This window comes from Peromyscus eremicus, chromosome X (genome assembly GCF_949786415.1).
Source record: "Peromyscus eremicus chromosome X, PerEre_H2_v1, whole genome shotgun sequence".
In the NCBI taxonomy this organism is placed as follows: domain Eukaryota; kingdom Metazoa; phylum Chordata; class Mammalia; order Rodentia; family Cricetidae; genus Peromyscus; species Peromyscus eremicus.
Window position 1 is genome coordinate 83,084,694 of NC_081439.1, and position 17,176 is coordinate 83,101,869.

The 17,176-nt window shown below is 37.4% G+C and overlaps 1 protein-coding gene across 2 annotated transcripts; it reads left to right on the plus strand.

Moving 5' to 3' along the window:
* The first annotated feature begins 2,243 nt into the window (after positions 1-2,243).
* On the plus strand, positions 2,244-11,848 carry LOC131898786 (melanoma antigen preferentially expressed in tumors-like). 2 transcript variants are annotated; one of them, XM_059249979.1, is made up of 4 exons: positions 2,244-2,343; positions 8,824-9,123; positions 9,585-10,166; positions 11,047-11,848. In XM_059249979.1, the coding sequence occupies exons 1-4, from the start codon at positions 2,291-2,293 to the stop codon at positions 11,558-11,560; spliced, it is 1,449 nt and encodes a 482-aa protein (XP_059105962.1). In that variant the 5' UTR covers positions 2,244-2,290; the 3' UTR covers positions 11,561-11,848. The 2 variants fall into 2 exon arrangements, with proteins under 2 accessions (XP_059105962.1, XP_059105963.1); XM_059249980.1 differs by lacking the exon at positions 2,244-2,343 and adding an exon at positions 6,623-7,252.
* Positions 11,849-17,176: the final 5,328 nt, after the last annotated feature.

Below are 17,176 nucleotides of genomic sequence, written 5' to 3' on the forward strand. Positions count from 1 at the left end.
TCCAACAAACTTGCCTGTAGACTAATATGATGGAGGCAATTTCTGAATTGAAGTTCCTTCTTCCCATATGAATCTAGCTTCTGTTAATTTAACAAAAATTAAGCAGCACAATGTCTAAGTCTATTTGATCTACAGTGTATTATGTCTGTGTTAACTGTCAGTTTTTATGTTTGGACTAATTGTCTACTGACAAGGGTTGAGTATTGTCATTACTGAGTAGCTACAGAATCGTTTTATGATACTGGGTATGCCAATATTCAGTGCTTACTTATTTATAGTCATGATAGCATATTGATGGGTTATTCCAAATATTTATTGGTTGTCTATGTACTCTGAATAATTTTTTTGCTTGAAATCTACTTTGTCAGATCTGAGCATATAAATAGACCTGGTTTTTTGCCTGCTTCCAAGAGCTTAGTATATTGACTTCAGTCCTTTCGTTTTCAGAGTTTACTTATATTTGACAAATAGATTCTTTCCCCTCAGGCACCAAACATCTAGGCTTCTCTGCAATGCAGTCAGTTAATTTGTATCTTTAGATTCAATAGTTAGAACTACTATAATTAAGATTAATATTAAGAGAATTTTTTCATACAAGGAATTTTTGGTTGATTTCATGGTTTCTTCAAATATTAATTGGCCTTGTTACTCTCCCTGAATTGTACTAGGCACATGATTGTTTACTGAATTTTAGTGTTTTCTATAATCTTCTTCATCTTTTACTGTCACGAAATCAATTATTTTCTGTGTTCTCACAGTTAACACTCTATTTATTCCTCCTCTCTTTGTAGGATTCCTTTAAATATATTTCTGATATGCTGACTTGGTAGCAACTGATTGCTGTAGTTTGTGGAAAATCTTTATTCACTGACTTCAGGGGATAACTGCTGGATATAATAATCTCACTTGACATTAATTTACTGTGATGCTTAAAACACATCATTTGCTATTTTTGTGGCTTTTCAGGTTTCTGCCAAGAAGGCTGATGTTATTCTGATTGGTTGTCACTTGTAAGTGACATGGATGTTTCTTTGCAGCTTTTAATGTTATGTCTTCATTCTTTAGTCTTAGCATACTATCCATGGTTCTAGAGCAGTACATTTTACTTCTGATACATCTTAGAGATGTTATATCTGTTTGGAGTCTAAATGCCTCTTGTGCTTAAAATTTATTTATTTTTCTGAAGAATCAGGAAATAGTCTGCTTTAATTTCTATGACTGTTTTCTGTGTCTTAAGTTTTATCTCCCCTCATTTTTATGCCTGTAGATGTATTTTATCTTGTGGACATACTCCAGAAATTTGTGCTTAAGATTGCTCATTTTTTTTCTTTACTCATATATGAATATGATATTTCCTTCAACTTTTCTTGAAACCTTATTTTTAAATTTTAATTAATATAGCTTATTAGTGAGACTTCCTACAGATTTTTATTGATGGAATTGAGTTTTTAATTTTCAGAATTTCTTTGTTTTCTTTCAAAGTCCTTATGACTTTCTCATCTATGTTGCTGACCTATAAATACACATTCTGAGTTGATTTCATCACTTCATTCATATGTGTGAATGTCCTTGAACTCTTTTTCAAGTATACTTTCAAACTGTTGTCCAGCATTTTAAACACTTCTTCAATTTTTTGGATATGGCATTTGAGGAGATAGTTTCATCTGCTTTGCTTTCTCATATTTCTTACATTTTTTGTTATGATCTCTATATCGCATTGAATGAGTATGTCTTCAAGTTTACCTTTCTCATAGTGTATAGACCCTCTGTGGGGTGCTCAGTCTCAAGTCCCAAAAAGAAAGAAGAAAAGGAACCACTGTAATAGGTAAACTCTATATAGAATACACTCAGAAAGTGTTAAAGTCAAGTACTGTGCCCCTACACCTATGAATCAGATACAGAAATAATGTACAGTAAACTATTGAATTGAAATTCAATTTGGGTAAAAGTAGGACTACTTGTACTCAATGGTTGTGAGAAAGAGCACATATAGGTGGGAGGAATTTAAAGGTTGAAATGGATCTGGGAGGATATATGGGCAGGACTGGGATTGAATACTAATAGAATACATTGAATGCATGCATGTATGAAAATTTCAAATAATTAATTGAAATGTTCTATTGTAAAGTAGAAATAATAATAAATGAATAAAGTAAATGAAGAGGACAGACAGGAGAAGGAAATAGAGCACTGAGATTTGTGCTGGAATTTGGGTCTTAATGCATTCATTTCTCACCCAACAGTAGACCATCTTTGACAGGGAGGAGGCTGCTGCACTCTTAAGTCCTTCATGGACCTGCAACTCAGGATTCTCCATTTCACCAGCATTGAACCACACAGAAGGTAAGTGGCTACAGATGTAGAACTGCTCCCCAACCTCAATCACGGGATCACCAATGTCCTCAGTCATCACCAGGTGGTGGTGATTGCTCATGAACACACAAGTGATAGGACCTCAGAGCATCGGGCCCTTCATTACCAGAGGATCTACTGCCTACCTTGTATAGTGTGTCCTTGTCTGTCATTCACCCAGCCCATCACTGCCTTTGACAGGTGTCTCCCACAAAGCTGGTCTGGCAGACTCTCTCTAGTGCTTCTCATTTTGCAGTTGCTCCTTGTTTTCTTATTTCCAAGAGTATTTTTGTCTCAAAGAGTTAGCCTCTCTCCAGAGTGCACCTGGCTGGATAGCCCTCAGACAATGAAGAGGGAAAAAAGTATTTTTTTCCTTTTGTGTTGACTAGTGCCAAAGGCAGTCACGGTCCCCAAATTTTTCAGAATGAATTAATGTTAGTGAGAATCTTGGGCTGATCTTTGTTGTAGGGGTATCCATCTTTTTTTGTCAGAGACACATTATATTTGGATAGCCACATTTTAAGTGGCTTTTCCTCATTCCTCATACCTCCACCATGAAACTGGTGCTGGAGATTTTGGAGCTTGCTACTCTTGGATGGATAGCCTTCCTGTCTCTCATGTAGTCCAAGGTGCATTTTTAACTGACTATATAGTTGAGAATACCTTGAACTACTAGTCCATCTGCTTCCACCTCCTGAGTCCTGGGATTGCAGGTATATGTGACTACTCCTAGTTCTCTGACTCTTTCTGCTTACCACAAAGTATGTACACAGCTTCTAAGGTTATTTTACCAAAGAATTTCATGTTTTCTTATGACTGTATTGGAATTATACATTTCTGACAAAATACCTGTTCTAATGGCACCCATATTCCACGTTGCTCATTTTAGTACGGGAAGTATGTTCACCATAGTGTTTCAGCAATGGCTTAATTTATGATACCTGGCACCAGACATGAAATCTTGACAACATGCAGGGATGCTTGATTTTGGGTTTTTGTTTTCTTTTACTCTTTTACTCTTTAGGTGCCCACTTTCCAGCTCCCCCAAAAATAAATGGAGACTTATTCTTACTTATGAATGCCCAGCTTTAGCTTGGCTTATTTCTAGCCAGCTTTACTTAACTTAAATTATCCTATCTACCTTTCACATCTGGGCTTTTATCTTTCTCAATTCTATATACCTGTCTTTACTTCTGACTCTGCTGCTTGCTGTGTACCTGGGTGGCTGGTCTCTGCTGTCCTCTTTCCTCCTTTTCTCACTCCTGCCTCTCCTCTCCTCCTATGTATTCTCTCTGCATGCCAGGCCAGCCTATCCTTTCTCCTGCCTTGCTATTGGCCGTTCAGATCTTTATTAGACCAATCAGGTGTTTTAGGCAGGCAAAGTAACACAGCTTTACAGAGTTAAACAAATGCAACATAAAAGAATGCAGCACATCCTTGCATCGTTAAACAAATATTCCACAGCATAAACACATGTAACACATCTTAAACTAATATTCCACAACAGATGCTGCTGTAGAAGTCCAACTGTATTTCTATTTTGGGTATGTGAAATATTACTATTATTCAGATAATCCAATACAAATCTGTGTATTTGGAAAAGTCCCACTCCTTGCTACCTTGTTCTCATTTCCCATTTCTTTCTCATCCTTCACTGAAGGAATAACATATCATTTACTTTTTGCTCTACTATCACTTATTTTTATTTTGCACAAAATAAAGGTAACATGTTTTCTTACATTGCCTCCTTACATGAGAGCATAGGGTGCACATTTCTGTTTTTCATTTAAGAGCATTTCTTTCTTTATTGAAAATAGATTTTTTTCATATAATATATTCTGATTATAGTTTCACTTCCCCCAACTCCTTCCACCTCCCCTTTCACCCAAATCTGTACCTTTTCAATCTCTCTCTCACTAGAAAACAAATAAGATTAACAAAATAATATAAACTAAGATACAATAAAATCAAACCAGAATAGGACAATACAAACAAACAAAGAGGAAAAAGAAAAGCAGAAAAAGCTCAAGAGACACACATTCACACGCAGAGAAAACTTATGAAAACAAAATCTGAAGTGTAGTCAGAATTTCTTTGGACCACCAGCCCCCAAATAATGTCATGGAGAGTTCCTATTAATTATGAGAGCTTGGCCTTAGCTTAGGCTTGTTCCCAACTAGCTCTCAAAACTTAAATTAACCTGATTATATTAATCTGCATTCTGCCACATGAACCATCACCTCTCCTCCACACTGTTTGTCTGTCTTCTGTGTCTCGCTGGCAAATTCTGACACTCTTCTTCCCAGAGATCCTATCTCTGGTGGGAAGTCCTGCCTATCCTCTCCTGCCTAGCTATTGGCTATTCAGTTCTTTATTAAACCAAACAGAGGGTGCCTTGAAAAAGACACATCTTCACAGTGTACAACAAGATTGTCCAACAACACTGAAACCATAATATATAAGCAAAAGACCTGTAAGGTTTAAAACAATACCTAGACGATGCATTATTCGACTAAAAAACAAAACAAAACAAAACTCCAAAAATACCATTGAGTTCATTTTGTATTAACAATCTTCTGCTAGACATAGAATCTGATCTTAAATCTGGTTTGTATATCCAGTGAGAGTCTTGGAGAAAACTATTTTTTTCTTTTCGAGAAATTTAGAAATAGCTTCTGAGTTAGGGATGGGGGCTTGTGTCCACTTCTGCAGACCCTGCACATATTGCCACATTCTCTGTGAGTTCATAAGCGCATCATTCCTGTTGTATCTAGAAGGCCTTGTTTCCTTGGAGTCTTCCATCCCCAGTGGCTCATAATCTTTCTGCCTCCTCTTTTGGAGAGTTCCCTATCCCCTGAGGGAAGGGAGTTGAAGGAGATAACCCATTTGGGACTGAGTGTTCCAAGCTAATAGCATTTCTTGAAATGCCTCCCTAACATTTCTTAAGAGATTTTCATTGTTCTTTTTTAAACTTGCATCAAACACATTTGTATGGCTATTCCATACCATTTTTAATCTACCTCTGTGTGAGGTTTTCAATTGTTTATGTCTTGAAATTATACATAATCTTCACTGAATATCCTTGGGTATGTATGTGTGTATATATATATACATATATACATATATATATATATACACACACACATCTGTATTTATAGAAGATCTTTGTAAGATATTTAAAATATTATTCCTTACCATTTCACTAATAATAGAACACAAATCACTTTATAATTTTGCCTATATGTTACCAGAGACTAAGTGATAACTCAGTGTTATTATAATATATTGCATACATCTAATTGTCATTAAATTTGAGCATTTATTATTTGTTTTGTCTCTTCTTGACAGTTTTGTGTGAACTGTTAGTTCATATCTTTTCTTCATTTTCATTCATTTTTGGTCCTCTGTTCCTCAGTTTGTGAGTTCTTTATATAGGAAGCAGAGTTTCCCCTTGTCTGGGATGTTTTAATACTACATCATTTTAGTCTGTAAGTTTTCTTTTGAAATGCTTGCATTTGATATTTTTAAATTCTTTGATTTTCATTTGGTCAGATCACTTATTGCTTCCTTTCTTTACCTCTAGAATTTGAGTGACATTTAGAAATCCCTTCCTTATAGTAAGATTAAAGAAACCCTGTGTGTGTTCTTCAAGAAGTTGTGTGATTCCACTTTTTGCTTAATTCTTTAACTCAATTTTTAGTTACTTTATACGTGGCATGTTTCATGGATCTACTTTAAGGTATTTTTTTTAATCAAGTCTCACTCTGTACATTGCATGTCTGTCTTTCCTTTAGTGGCTTCTCCATGTCATCTTTGGGGTTTTTATTTATTTTAATTATGTTTCATGTGTATGTTTTTTTTCCTGCCTATATATCTGTGTAGCATGTTTGTACAGTTCCCTTCATAGCCAAAAGAGGGCATCAGATCCCCTAGAAGTGGAGTTATGGATAGTTTCCAGGACTGGGAATTGAATCCATGTCCTCTGGGAGATCAGTCAGTGCTCTTAACTGCCATGCCATCTTTTCAGCCCTTCATTAAACACTGATGTCCATTCATGTTGGCTTCTATTTCTAAGCTTTCTAACCTATTTCATTCAGCTATTTTCTGTTCTTATAGCAGTGATAAGACACTGTAATTACAGAAATTCTCTAGAAAGTTTTCAGTTTCTTGGTATGGTGTCAGGAGTCCCTTCTCAAGTGTCTTCTTTCTCTCTTCTTAGCTATTCTTGAGTACTCTTTCACTTATGAACTTTACCATCAGATTAACTCAGTAAAATGTAGATACTTTTGAAATTGAAGTAAATTTATACATAGGGAAAACTTAGGAATAACTTTTTTAATGTTGAGTTTGTCAGGGAATAGTCAAATTTAAATAGCATTGCTCCACAACCCTTATAATGGAGTCTGGAATCCTTATTCAATCATATCAGGCACATCCACAAATAAATTTTGAACCAAAATACTGGAATATTCACAGATATTCCTAGGAACAGAACATGGTGACCTTGTAATAGAGCACAAACAGCAACTTCTTGAATACATTTCACTAACATTTGAAACAGTGTGTGAAATCAGCTGCTTTGTTTCATGAGACTGCCCAGTCCCTTTCTTTCAAGACTGTTTGAGTTTTTCTTCACACAAAAGAAAGTTCTTGACAGATAGGATGTACTTAAACTCTCTTACACTTTGAGCTACAACAGAAGACAATCATTTGAAGAACCTGGGACAAGTTTTTAGGACTGCATGAAGGATGTGTTCCTGAGATTGAAATCCTGGAAGCCTCAAGAATATGTACCACTTCTTTGTTCTTAAGTATGATAATTTTATCTTAGTCATCAAGTCATTTATCCAAGGACAATGCCATAATGTGTGTGAGATGCTGTAGCAAAGAACCGTATTAGGTAGGTGATGAGTAACATTAATTTTTGTTTTCTTATGGTTTTAATGTTTTTGCTTGAAATTTTTCTTTATACGGCTTATTCATATTGTTTTCAAAGCTATCTAATTTAATCATGCTATTTTCTGTTTATCAGTGTTGTGAAGGTCTTTTAGAGGGTTTGTTGTTCCCGAAGTAGAAGAAAAAGTTAGGAGCTTTCTGACTCTTTTATGTGTTACAAGATTCTTAACCCCCCTCATTTTGTTTCTTTTCCCACCATTAACAAATTTTCTTGAATGTTTCTCCTAACCACATCAGTGTATTCTTCCCACAGTCTGTGTCTTTTAAGATTGCAGTTTTAAACTAACCTCCATATCACTTATTTGATACGACTTTGATATTCATTGTTTATAACACATATTCATAATACATCTTTTTTTTTTTTTGGTTTTTCAAGACAAGGTTTTTCTGTGTAGCTTTGCACCTATTCCTGGAACTCGCTTTGGAGACCAGGCTGGCCTCGAACTCACAGAGATCCGCCTGCCTCTGCCTCCCAAGTGCTGGGATTAAAGGTGTGTGCCACCAACGCCTGGCCCATAATACATCTTCATGAGACTCATTGTGATGTGTCCATAACAACCTCTAGCTTACATGAATCGTATCCAACTGTGCTTTGCCACTCCAACCCTGGCACTGATCCCACAACCCAGAAGTCAGCATTCCATTATCACATTGACTATCTCTTACTTTCCACATGTAAGTCAACATACATCTTTGAAGGGAACAGTTCTGAAGTCTTTCCCCTAACCTTTACCACATTCTTTTGATTTTATGTTTTCTTTTTCATCTTTAGCCTTACTTCATGACTAGATTTGTCGAATATGCTTAAGGTCAACTTTAAGTTTTCTTAACCATCTTCCTTCATGTCTGTTTTGTGGAGTTTTGGTGCCTTTGTCTGCCACAAATACAGTGAGAGGAGTGAGACAAATCAAGGGCTGGAATGTCGTTCTTTTTCTCTTTAATCATAATTAATTTGGTGTTTTAATATTTTCTATTGTACCACTTTTTTGTAGATTTAGCTTGTTCTTCATCATAGCTCATATACTATTGAAGGAAAAATACTGAGGTCATGTAGCTAAGTAACCAAAATTGTTTTCTGCTTTCTTACTACCTATTTCTTTTTTGGAGACAGGGTTTCTTTGTGTAGCTTTATTGCCTATCCTGGATCTCGCTCTGCAGAACATGCTGCCTATGAAATCAGAGATCCACCTGCCCCTGCCTCCCGAGTGCTGGGATTAAAGGCATATCCCATCACCACCCAGCCTACTACCCATTTCTAATGGTGTTTTATCACATACATACTTTATATACAAGGGAGGGGGAATAGTAATACACACACACACACACACACACACACACACACACACCTTTATACACTCACAAGTCAATTTCTAATCTGTGTCTATAGTAGATGTATCTAGTGTTGGCAATCTGGTTCATTTATTCTTTAAATTTCTACTTTGCTGGCGCTGGTTGCAAAGAAGAGACTGGGGGTTTATTTCCCAGAGCTTATAAATATTTCTCCTTCTGATTCAGGTTCACAAAGATGGATACAAAGAATGCAAAGTCACTGTTGGATCTCGCTATACAGAGTCTGCTGAGAAATGAGTCTGTGGCAATCCAGGCTCTGGAGGATATACCAAGACTCTTTTTTGTTCCACTGTTCATTGCTGCCTTCAAGGGTGGGCATAAGAATATATTGAGTGAGATGGTGAAAGTGTGGCCCTATTACTGTCTCCACATTGGGTCATTAACTGTACAGGAGCCTCAACATGAACTCCTGAAAGCCATGATTGAGAATCTTCCAGTGCGTCCTTCAAGGAACTCTGCTTCTAGGTAAGACTGTATAATAGAAACATGGAAAGACAGAGGCGGTTATACCACAGCCTGCTACTCTCCCAAGAGGAGTAACAAGTAAATGCTGAAGATTTATGGGTGAGGCTGTTGTCTGCAAACTTGGTAACACATTAAAGACTGATTGTATTCAATGTTAATTATGAAATCGGTTACTGATTGTATTCAATGTTCATTTTGAAATCGGTTATAGAGGGTTCTATTGATGGGTTTACATAACAGGTGTTACATAAGACAAAGACAGGAGCTTTAAGACTGGAGGGGATTTAAGGTGTATAAAGGATTGGGGGAGGAGGCTGAATTTTCATGGGAAAGATTTTTGACAGTACAAGGAGTGTCAGCCATGGATAAAAGAATTAGTTCCTAGATGTCATCATTGATTCTACTCAGTTGCATTATCGTTGGCTATTTCTCAACTATTCTATCTCCTCTTACCCCTACAGGAGACCTAAACTGAGGATCCTAGATTTAAGGCAAGACAACGACTATAGGACCACATGCCATGAAGTCAACATCAAGGAACCTTTCTGTTTTCATTCTTGTGCTTATTCTGACAGCTCTATCCTGAAAATAGAAGGGCAGCATGGTTTTGTAAATCCAGAGTCCATGGTTCAGTTCCCCAGGCCTGTAGAGTTACTAGTGGATCTTTCCCTAGATGGCTCCTTAGTGGAAAAGGAATTTTTGGTTTTTCTTACAAGGAAAATTAGGGAGAGTTTAGGGTCTTTGCACATATGCTGTCGAGATTTACAAGTTGATAAACTGTGTGACAGCAAATGCACACTGAAACTTCTTGATCTCAATTGTGTTGGTCAATTGTCAATTGATATGGGTTCGCTGAGTGATATCACCAATGTCCTTTCTCAGATGGACCACCTAGAGAGCCTCAGTCTGTCTAAAGTCACTTTTAGATCTCTGGGTGGGAAAGTCTTTAAAAATTTCCTAGGTCACTTGCAACGTATGAACAACCTTAAGAAAGTCAGCTTGTCTTCATTCTGTCTCACAGGTCATCTGGACAGAGTGCTCAGGTAAGAGTTTGGGCCAGGGCCCTGGGTTTCCTGGAGAGCCTGTTGAGACAGGAAAGAAAACATTCTTGGCTATTCCTAATCTCCTGAACAGCTTTTATGCTTTCCACTTTGTCACTTTTGGGAATTTGAAACTGGAGAAAGAATTACAAAAATTAAACAGCCAGCAATGTACAGACAAGTGCAGAAATAAAAGGTGAAAAACACTAGCCTTCAAGTTATGAAGAGGAGCAGGGATTGAGATGGGGGAAGATTTTTTACTATAGCATTGATCCACCTAATCTTAGATGCCCATAGTTCACAATGTCAGATCACTTTACTGATATGTAATCCCCAAGGCATAGGCCATGAAAGTAGAGGTTGGTATTTAGGGACTGACCAAAGGGAATTTTCAGTTGCCTGTTATTTCTGATCCCTCCCCCACCAAAAAGGTGAACTGAAATATAGAATGGATAATGTTGTAAGTATCAAGTGCTTTCAGTTTTTTCTCTTAATATTTCTTAAAATTGTCTATTATAATACACTATATACATTCTTAAGATTAAAAGAAATTGTATCTCAGTGTTGAAAACAAAACTTTCAGCCAGATATGGTGGCATAGGATATTAATCTTAGCACTCAGTAGGCAAAGACAAGCAGACTCTGATTTCAAGGCCAGTATAATCTCCATAGTGAGTTCCAGGACAGCCAGGAGTACAGAGTAAGATCCTGTCTAAAACAAATTATAAGAGTCACAAAACTATTAAGTGAATTAAAACACACATTAATACATTAATACCCAAATATAATGCATGTGAAAAGTAGTTTATTCTAGATATAAAGGTGTAGTTTTCCTCATTCAATCTTCATTCTTCACAATTTTTTTGTTGTTTTCTCCCTACAGAGTCCTGCCACCTCGTCTGAATTTCTTGTATCTGACATTCTGTGATCTTTCGCACAGAGATTTCAGATTTCTGGCCCAGAGCCCTCAGGTCTCCCGCCTAAAACTGTTGAATCTTAGCAACAACCCAATGTATTGGGATGATTTTGAGCCCTTTCAAACTCTTCTGGTAAATCTCTCTGGTACTCTTCGCCATCTAGAGATAAATCATTGCCTTATAAATGATACTGCAATCTCTGTTCTTATCCCTGCTCTGATTCGTTGTACTCATCTCCGTGTTCTGTGCTTTGCTTCTAACCCCATCACAATGCCTATGCTTGTGACTATCATGAATAATTTAACACCCTTGAAGAATCTAAAATATGTGATTTATCCCATCCCTGTACATTGCTATGAACTATGGCATTTTCAGGGCAGTTTAGACCGAAGGAAGCTTGCTATTGTACAACTACAGTTGAAGGTGATGCTAGAGCTTGCAGAGAGAGCGGACATGAACTGGATCACTTACTTAGAATAAATATCACAGTCCAACACAGTTTCAACCCGATATGTACTATTTAAGTACTAAATGTTATTTCCTGGACACACACACACAATATATAAGGTTCTTTACATTGTAGAAAATTACACTTAGGGAATATAGGTATGTAACTGATTCCTACACAGAATAATTTAGAAAAGATGGAGGACTTTGAGAGTTCCTGCGTATCACTGGTCTACTATTGATATATTTCATTTTACTGACCTGAGTGATGTGTATTGCGTATAATACAGGATGATCAAGTCCTAGTTTGCTCTGTCTGTGCCCATACTGTTGGTTCGCTTGTTGGTACTTCACACAAATCAGAACAGTGACAGACTTTCCTGCCTATAATTTTGGAAGGGGCCGTGGTTTTTGAAGACAATGTTTTCATACCCTAAGTTACTTCAGGCTGGTTTTGGTTGCTTTTGGAAATCCATGAGGATTTAATAGTAGGGCCAGGAAAGAAAGACAGCAGAGGCTTTGAGGTTTCAATAGAACCTTCAAGAACATAATTATAATATTTCCTTGATGTAGGCCTGCCCTAAAGTTTCCACTACTTCCCATGAAGTTCTCAGCTGGCTATCCAGCCTTTGCCACATGAATTTTTAGGTGGGATTTAGGGTCCTTCCCATAATATTCCCCCTACTTCCTTTAGTTCTCTTACTCTACTCCCAATTCTGTTAATCCTGTAATTTCCTTAGCTGTATAAATCATTCCATGTATATATGATTCTTTTTCCACTAGCTGTGCCCCATTTGGTATGATACATACTAGCCATGTGCGAGTACTGAGTCCAGCTTATTTTATATTCCAGAACATAACATAATTACAAATTCAGTTTGCATATCCTAGACTTTCTTAGAAATGATGTATGTAAAGTCTATAGTTAATAATTTACACAGGGCTAAGGAAATGCCTCAGTCGTCCAGTTGCTTACCACACAAGCCCGCCTGTGCTCAGTCTGAACCTAGCATTTGTGTAAAAAGCTGAGCATCCAAGTGCACACTTGTCACTCCAGTGTGAAAAGGTGGAGGAAGGAAGAGCCTTGGGGCCATATGGCCGGACTTTCTAGCAAATTAGGGATTCGAGGTTCAGTGAGAGATCCTGCCTCAGAAAATATGTGTAGAAAAAAAAAACAGATACTGACTTTTGGCATGCATGTGAGCATGTGCGTGAGCACAGGCATGCACACACACACACACACACACACACACACACACACAAGTGCACATACTTCCCCCTACCCATGAACATGAACACATAAAAATATCTTACTCATATTGTTAATTTCTTGAAACAGCATACTGAATTGCAAAGACATGGTAAAGATACAAGATTAGGATTTGTTCATTCCACATGTTGAAATGCCAGAATGACTACATTTCACCGACTAACTAACAAAAAGTGTAGACTGTAAGTAATCATTTACACATAATGTTTTCTTACTGAAATAAATTACTAAAAGCAATGGCTTAGAAATTTATAATGATTTCTTTTTTAAGTGAGGTCATACTCAGTTTCAGTCTGACCACAGATAAAGTAATTGAATTTAGTTTTGAGTAGTGATACTGGTATATATATCAAACTATGTTTTACAGGCATTATTATAATAAGAAAACCGGCAAGACAGTTAACATTTGTTTTTTTTATTAATTTTTTGGTGGTAACATTGTATTTCCAAGTTAGTAAAAAAAAAAAGCATGTTAAAATATACTGAAATTAACGTGTCATATTTCTTTTGTATACAACATTTCAAATTTGTTCATATTTTCCACAATGCTTGTATCATGATAATAATGCAGAAAATTTCAAAGACCTACTAAAATGCCAGTGTAATGAGCGACTTACTTACATTGTTTCCAAGTTAAAAATTTTGGAGTTTTTGACACTTTGTATTAAATAAAATATTAAAATTAGGTTAACCTGTTTCTTTGAACTTTCCTTTTTGTTTTTTCCATATGGCTCTTACTATATATTCTCTGAATAAGCTGGGATCTCATGTTCTCAGAGGTACAGTCTGACCAGTGTGTTAACAGTGGCAGAATACTGGGGAAGAGGCAACTGGATCAATATTGGCATATTTTCTCTCTTTCCTCCATTCTTCCTTGGGTGCCATGTTTCTGTCAGAGACACTGCACCCTGAGGTGATAAGTAGACCCTACAAGGAAGAGAGAATTTGGAAATCATTACTGTCATATTGACAATGTGAAGGATATTTTTGAAAATTCCTAGTGCAAGACAGTGTTCTCGATACTTTGTTTTCAATAGATTTGAAAAATAACCTAAGGGAGTGTACTGTGTTGCTTCTACATGGCTGTGGTAAAAACACTGTCCAAAAGCAACTGAGGGAGGAAAAGGTATGTTTGACTTACATGTCCCAATCTCAGTCCATCATTGGGGAAATCAGGACAGGAAGTTGAACAGGAGCAGAGACAGAAAAGGTGCTTAGTGGCTTTCTGTGACTTGCTGAGCTATCTGTTTTATACAACCCAGGGCCAGGTACCCAGGAGGCACTGTCCACACTGGTCTGGGCCCTACCTCATCAACCATTAATCAAGAAAAAGCCCCCAGAGACTTGCCTACAGGTCAGTCTGTTGGAGACAGTCCTTCATGTCTAGTTCCCTCTTCCTCCATGCCTATAGTTTGTGTCAGTTGACAAAAAACTAACCAGTGGAGTTGACCCTGTCAACTTGCCACACAAACATAACTACTGAACTATAACCTTTCCTTGTTTATCCCCCATAGCTCATGTTATTATCACAATATAAAAGAGTATGACCTTAAAAATACCACAACCTTTAATTTTTTCAGTACATTAACAGTCCAAGATATCTTTAAAAATTCAAAGTTTCTTAACTGTGATTTCCTGTAAAATTAAAAATATGAAAACTCCATAGTGAAACCCACTATTTTGTGGGGTGATTCAAATATATATATGTGTATGTACATAAATATATATATATTTTTTTTCTATTCAAAGCATTTTAATATTTTGCCGCATTTAATATGCAAAAGAAATATACACATGTGGAGTTCATAAGACAGCTTGCAGAAGTTGGTTCTACCTTTCTGCCAGGTGGGTCCAAGGGATTCAACTCAGGCTGTCAGGTAAGGCAGCAGATGCTTTTATTGCCTGTACTATCTGCCTGGCTCCTTTTAACAGGTGTTTAAGAAGTTCAAAATAACTTCTTTTGTAAGACAGTATAGATTTATGTGGTTCTAAATTATGTGTGGTAGATTAACATAATCAGCTTACATTTAATGTGTTATAAATCATGTGTCTTTTAAAGATTTATTTTATTTATTATGTATACAGTGTTCTGTCTGCACTTATCCCTGCAGGCCAGAAGAGGGCACCAGATCTCATTGTAGATGGTTGTGAGCCACCATGTGCTTGCTGGGAATTGAACTCAGGACCTCTGGAAAAACAGACAGTGCTCTTAACCTCTGAGCCATCTCTCCATCCCATAAATCATGTTTTGTAAACCTACAGCAGAGGTGTTTTTTCTCCCCTCAGCCTTAATTTCCAAAATTAGCATTTGAAAATACTGAAATTTAAATATTCTACCCGGAGGCTCAAAGTGGACATTTCAATATCTACATTTTAGTTAGACCTGCCTGAGGTAAAGACTTGGAATAACGAATTTTTCAAGGGCCATAAATATAGAGAGGGGAGCTGGTCACTAGCTAAGAGCACTGGCTTCTATCCCAGAGGACCTGGGGTTTGATTCCCAGCACCCACACTGTGGGCACAACCAACTGTAACTCCAGTTCCAGAGGACCTGACATACTTTTCTAGCCTCTTCACACTGTGCACACATGGTACACAATCATCCATGCATCTCATTTGCCAGGTGGTCCAGCTAAAAATGGAGAGCTGCAGATTCAGGAAGACACCCTGTCTCAAAAAATAAGGTGAAGAAGTGATGAGAGAAGACACCCCAGTGTCAACCTCTAGCCTTCACACAGGAGATATAAACACACACACACACACACACACACACAGAAAGAGAGAGACAGAGAGAGAGACAGAGACAGAGAGAGACAGAGAGAGACAGAGACAGAGAGAGACAGAGAGAGACAGAGAGAGAGAGAGAGAGAGAGAGAGAGAGAGAGAGAGAGAGATCTAAAAAGAAAATAGTCCCTTGACACTTTACCTAGGTTCCCAGAGAGGAATATGCAGGTAGAGACCTTACCGTCTAGAGTTGCCTAGCTGTGAATTCAGTAGAGGTTATTTTACCTTCTTTGGTGCTTGGTGGCTCACATGTTTAATCCTATCACACAGGAGGGAGAAGCAGTCAGATCTGTGTGAGTTCAAGGCTCCCATAGTTTATATAGAGAGCTCCAGGAGAGCCAGTGAGGCGTTCCCCAAAAATTCTTATTATCACTGCTTCAGTCAAATGCCAAGCTGGGGGGCTTTTCCCATATTTTGTGCCTACACCAGTTTCCCTATCTCTGAGGGTCATTCCAATTGGTGGTAGTGCTGGTGATGGTGGTGTTGGTGCTGGTGGTGGTGGTGGTGCTGGTGGTGGCTTTTGACTCTCTGTTTTGATTTTGTTTTCTTTTTTTCTGCCCCTCCCCACTCTGCATTTCCAGACATCATGGATCTGCTCTCATGCATGCTCTGTCTCTCTCTGTCTCTGTCTTTCACTGTCTCTGTCTCTCTGTCTCTGTCTCTCTCTGTCTCTATCTCTCAGACAAAACTCAAAAAATAGATTTCTCCACTCTCTGTTGATTTCGAACTTCCTAGGGTCTCTTCATTCCACTCCACCAGGACTTCTGTCCCCAAATTGCAGTGGGTGTTCTCTCTCCAAGGTCACAATCATTTTATTTTCTCTAACCTTGTACAAATTCACCAACGTATTGATAGTTACTGTTAATATGTATTCTTTTGTCAGCTCCTTCTGTCACTCAATAACAAATTTTCAGCATTTTCCCAGAGTCCAGAACAGTGTACTGGATACAAATTCAAGGTCTTTCCTTTGCTGACTGTGTAGTCACGAGTACAATCCTTATTGTCTCCATCTCTCAAGGTTTCATCTATAACATGGAAAGGGTAGGAAATTAGCCTCACACTGGTGCTGTGAGCACAGGGAGTGTGTGAAAAAGACTAGCACACATTTCATTACAGTCACTTTTATCTGTTCTTCTGTGTCTTGGTTAGGAATTAGTAGACCTGCCACTCCCAATGTGTAGACTGATGATAATGAATATTCAATCACTTTTTAATTGTCAGTTTTATTGATCTATAAATGATAAGCAGAAATGTATAGATTTAAATGATACAGAGAATTGATTTGATGTGTGTATAAATAATGAAATGATTACCTCAAAAGAGCCAATAATCACATCAATCAAATCAGATAGTGACCTTTTTTTGATAGGAATACAGATCTCGTCTCTTAGTACGTATTATTTCAAGTATAATACGCATGACTGTTAACTAATATCACAGTCCTTGTACTATATATTAGGCCTACAGAACCCATTCATGTTGTAACTGAATACTTCTATCCTTTAATCAATAGCACCCCGTTTCCTTCACTTTTAACTCTGGTAAACCACGCTGTGCTCTGTTTTGCCCAAGCTCAACTTTGCAAGTTCTACATG

Coding starts and splice junctions, on each gene's coding strand:
- LOC131898786 (XM_059249979.1), top strand. CDS start 2,291: ATGGACCTGCAACTCAGGATTCTCCATTTCACCAGCATTGAACCACAC. Junction 9,124..9,584: donor TCAAGGAACTCTGCTTCTAG/GTAAGACTGTAT, acceptor TTACCCCTACAG/GAGACCTAAACTGAGGATCC. Junction 10,167..11,046: donor CATCTGGACAGAGTGCTCAG/GTAAGAGTTTGG, acceptor TTCTCCCTACAG/AGTCCTGCCACCTCGTCTGA.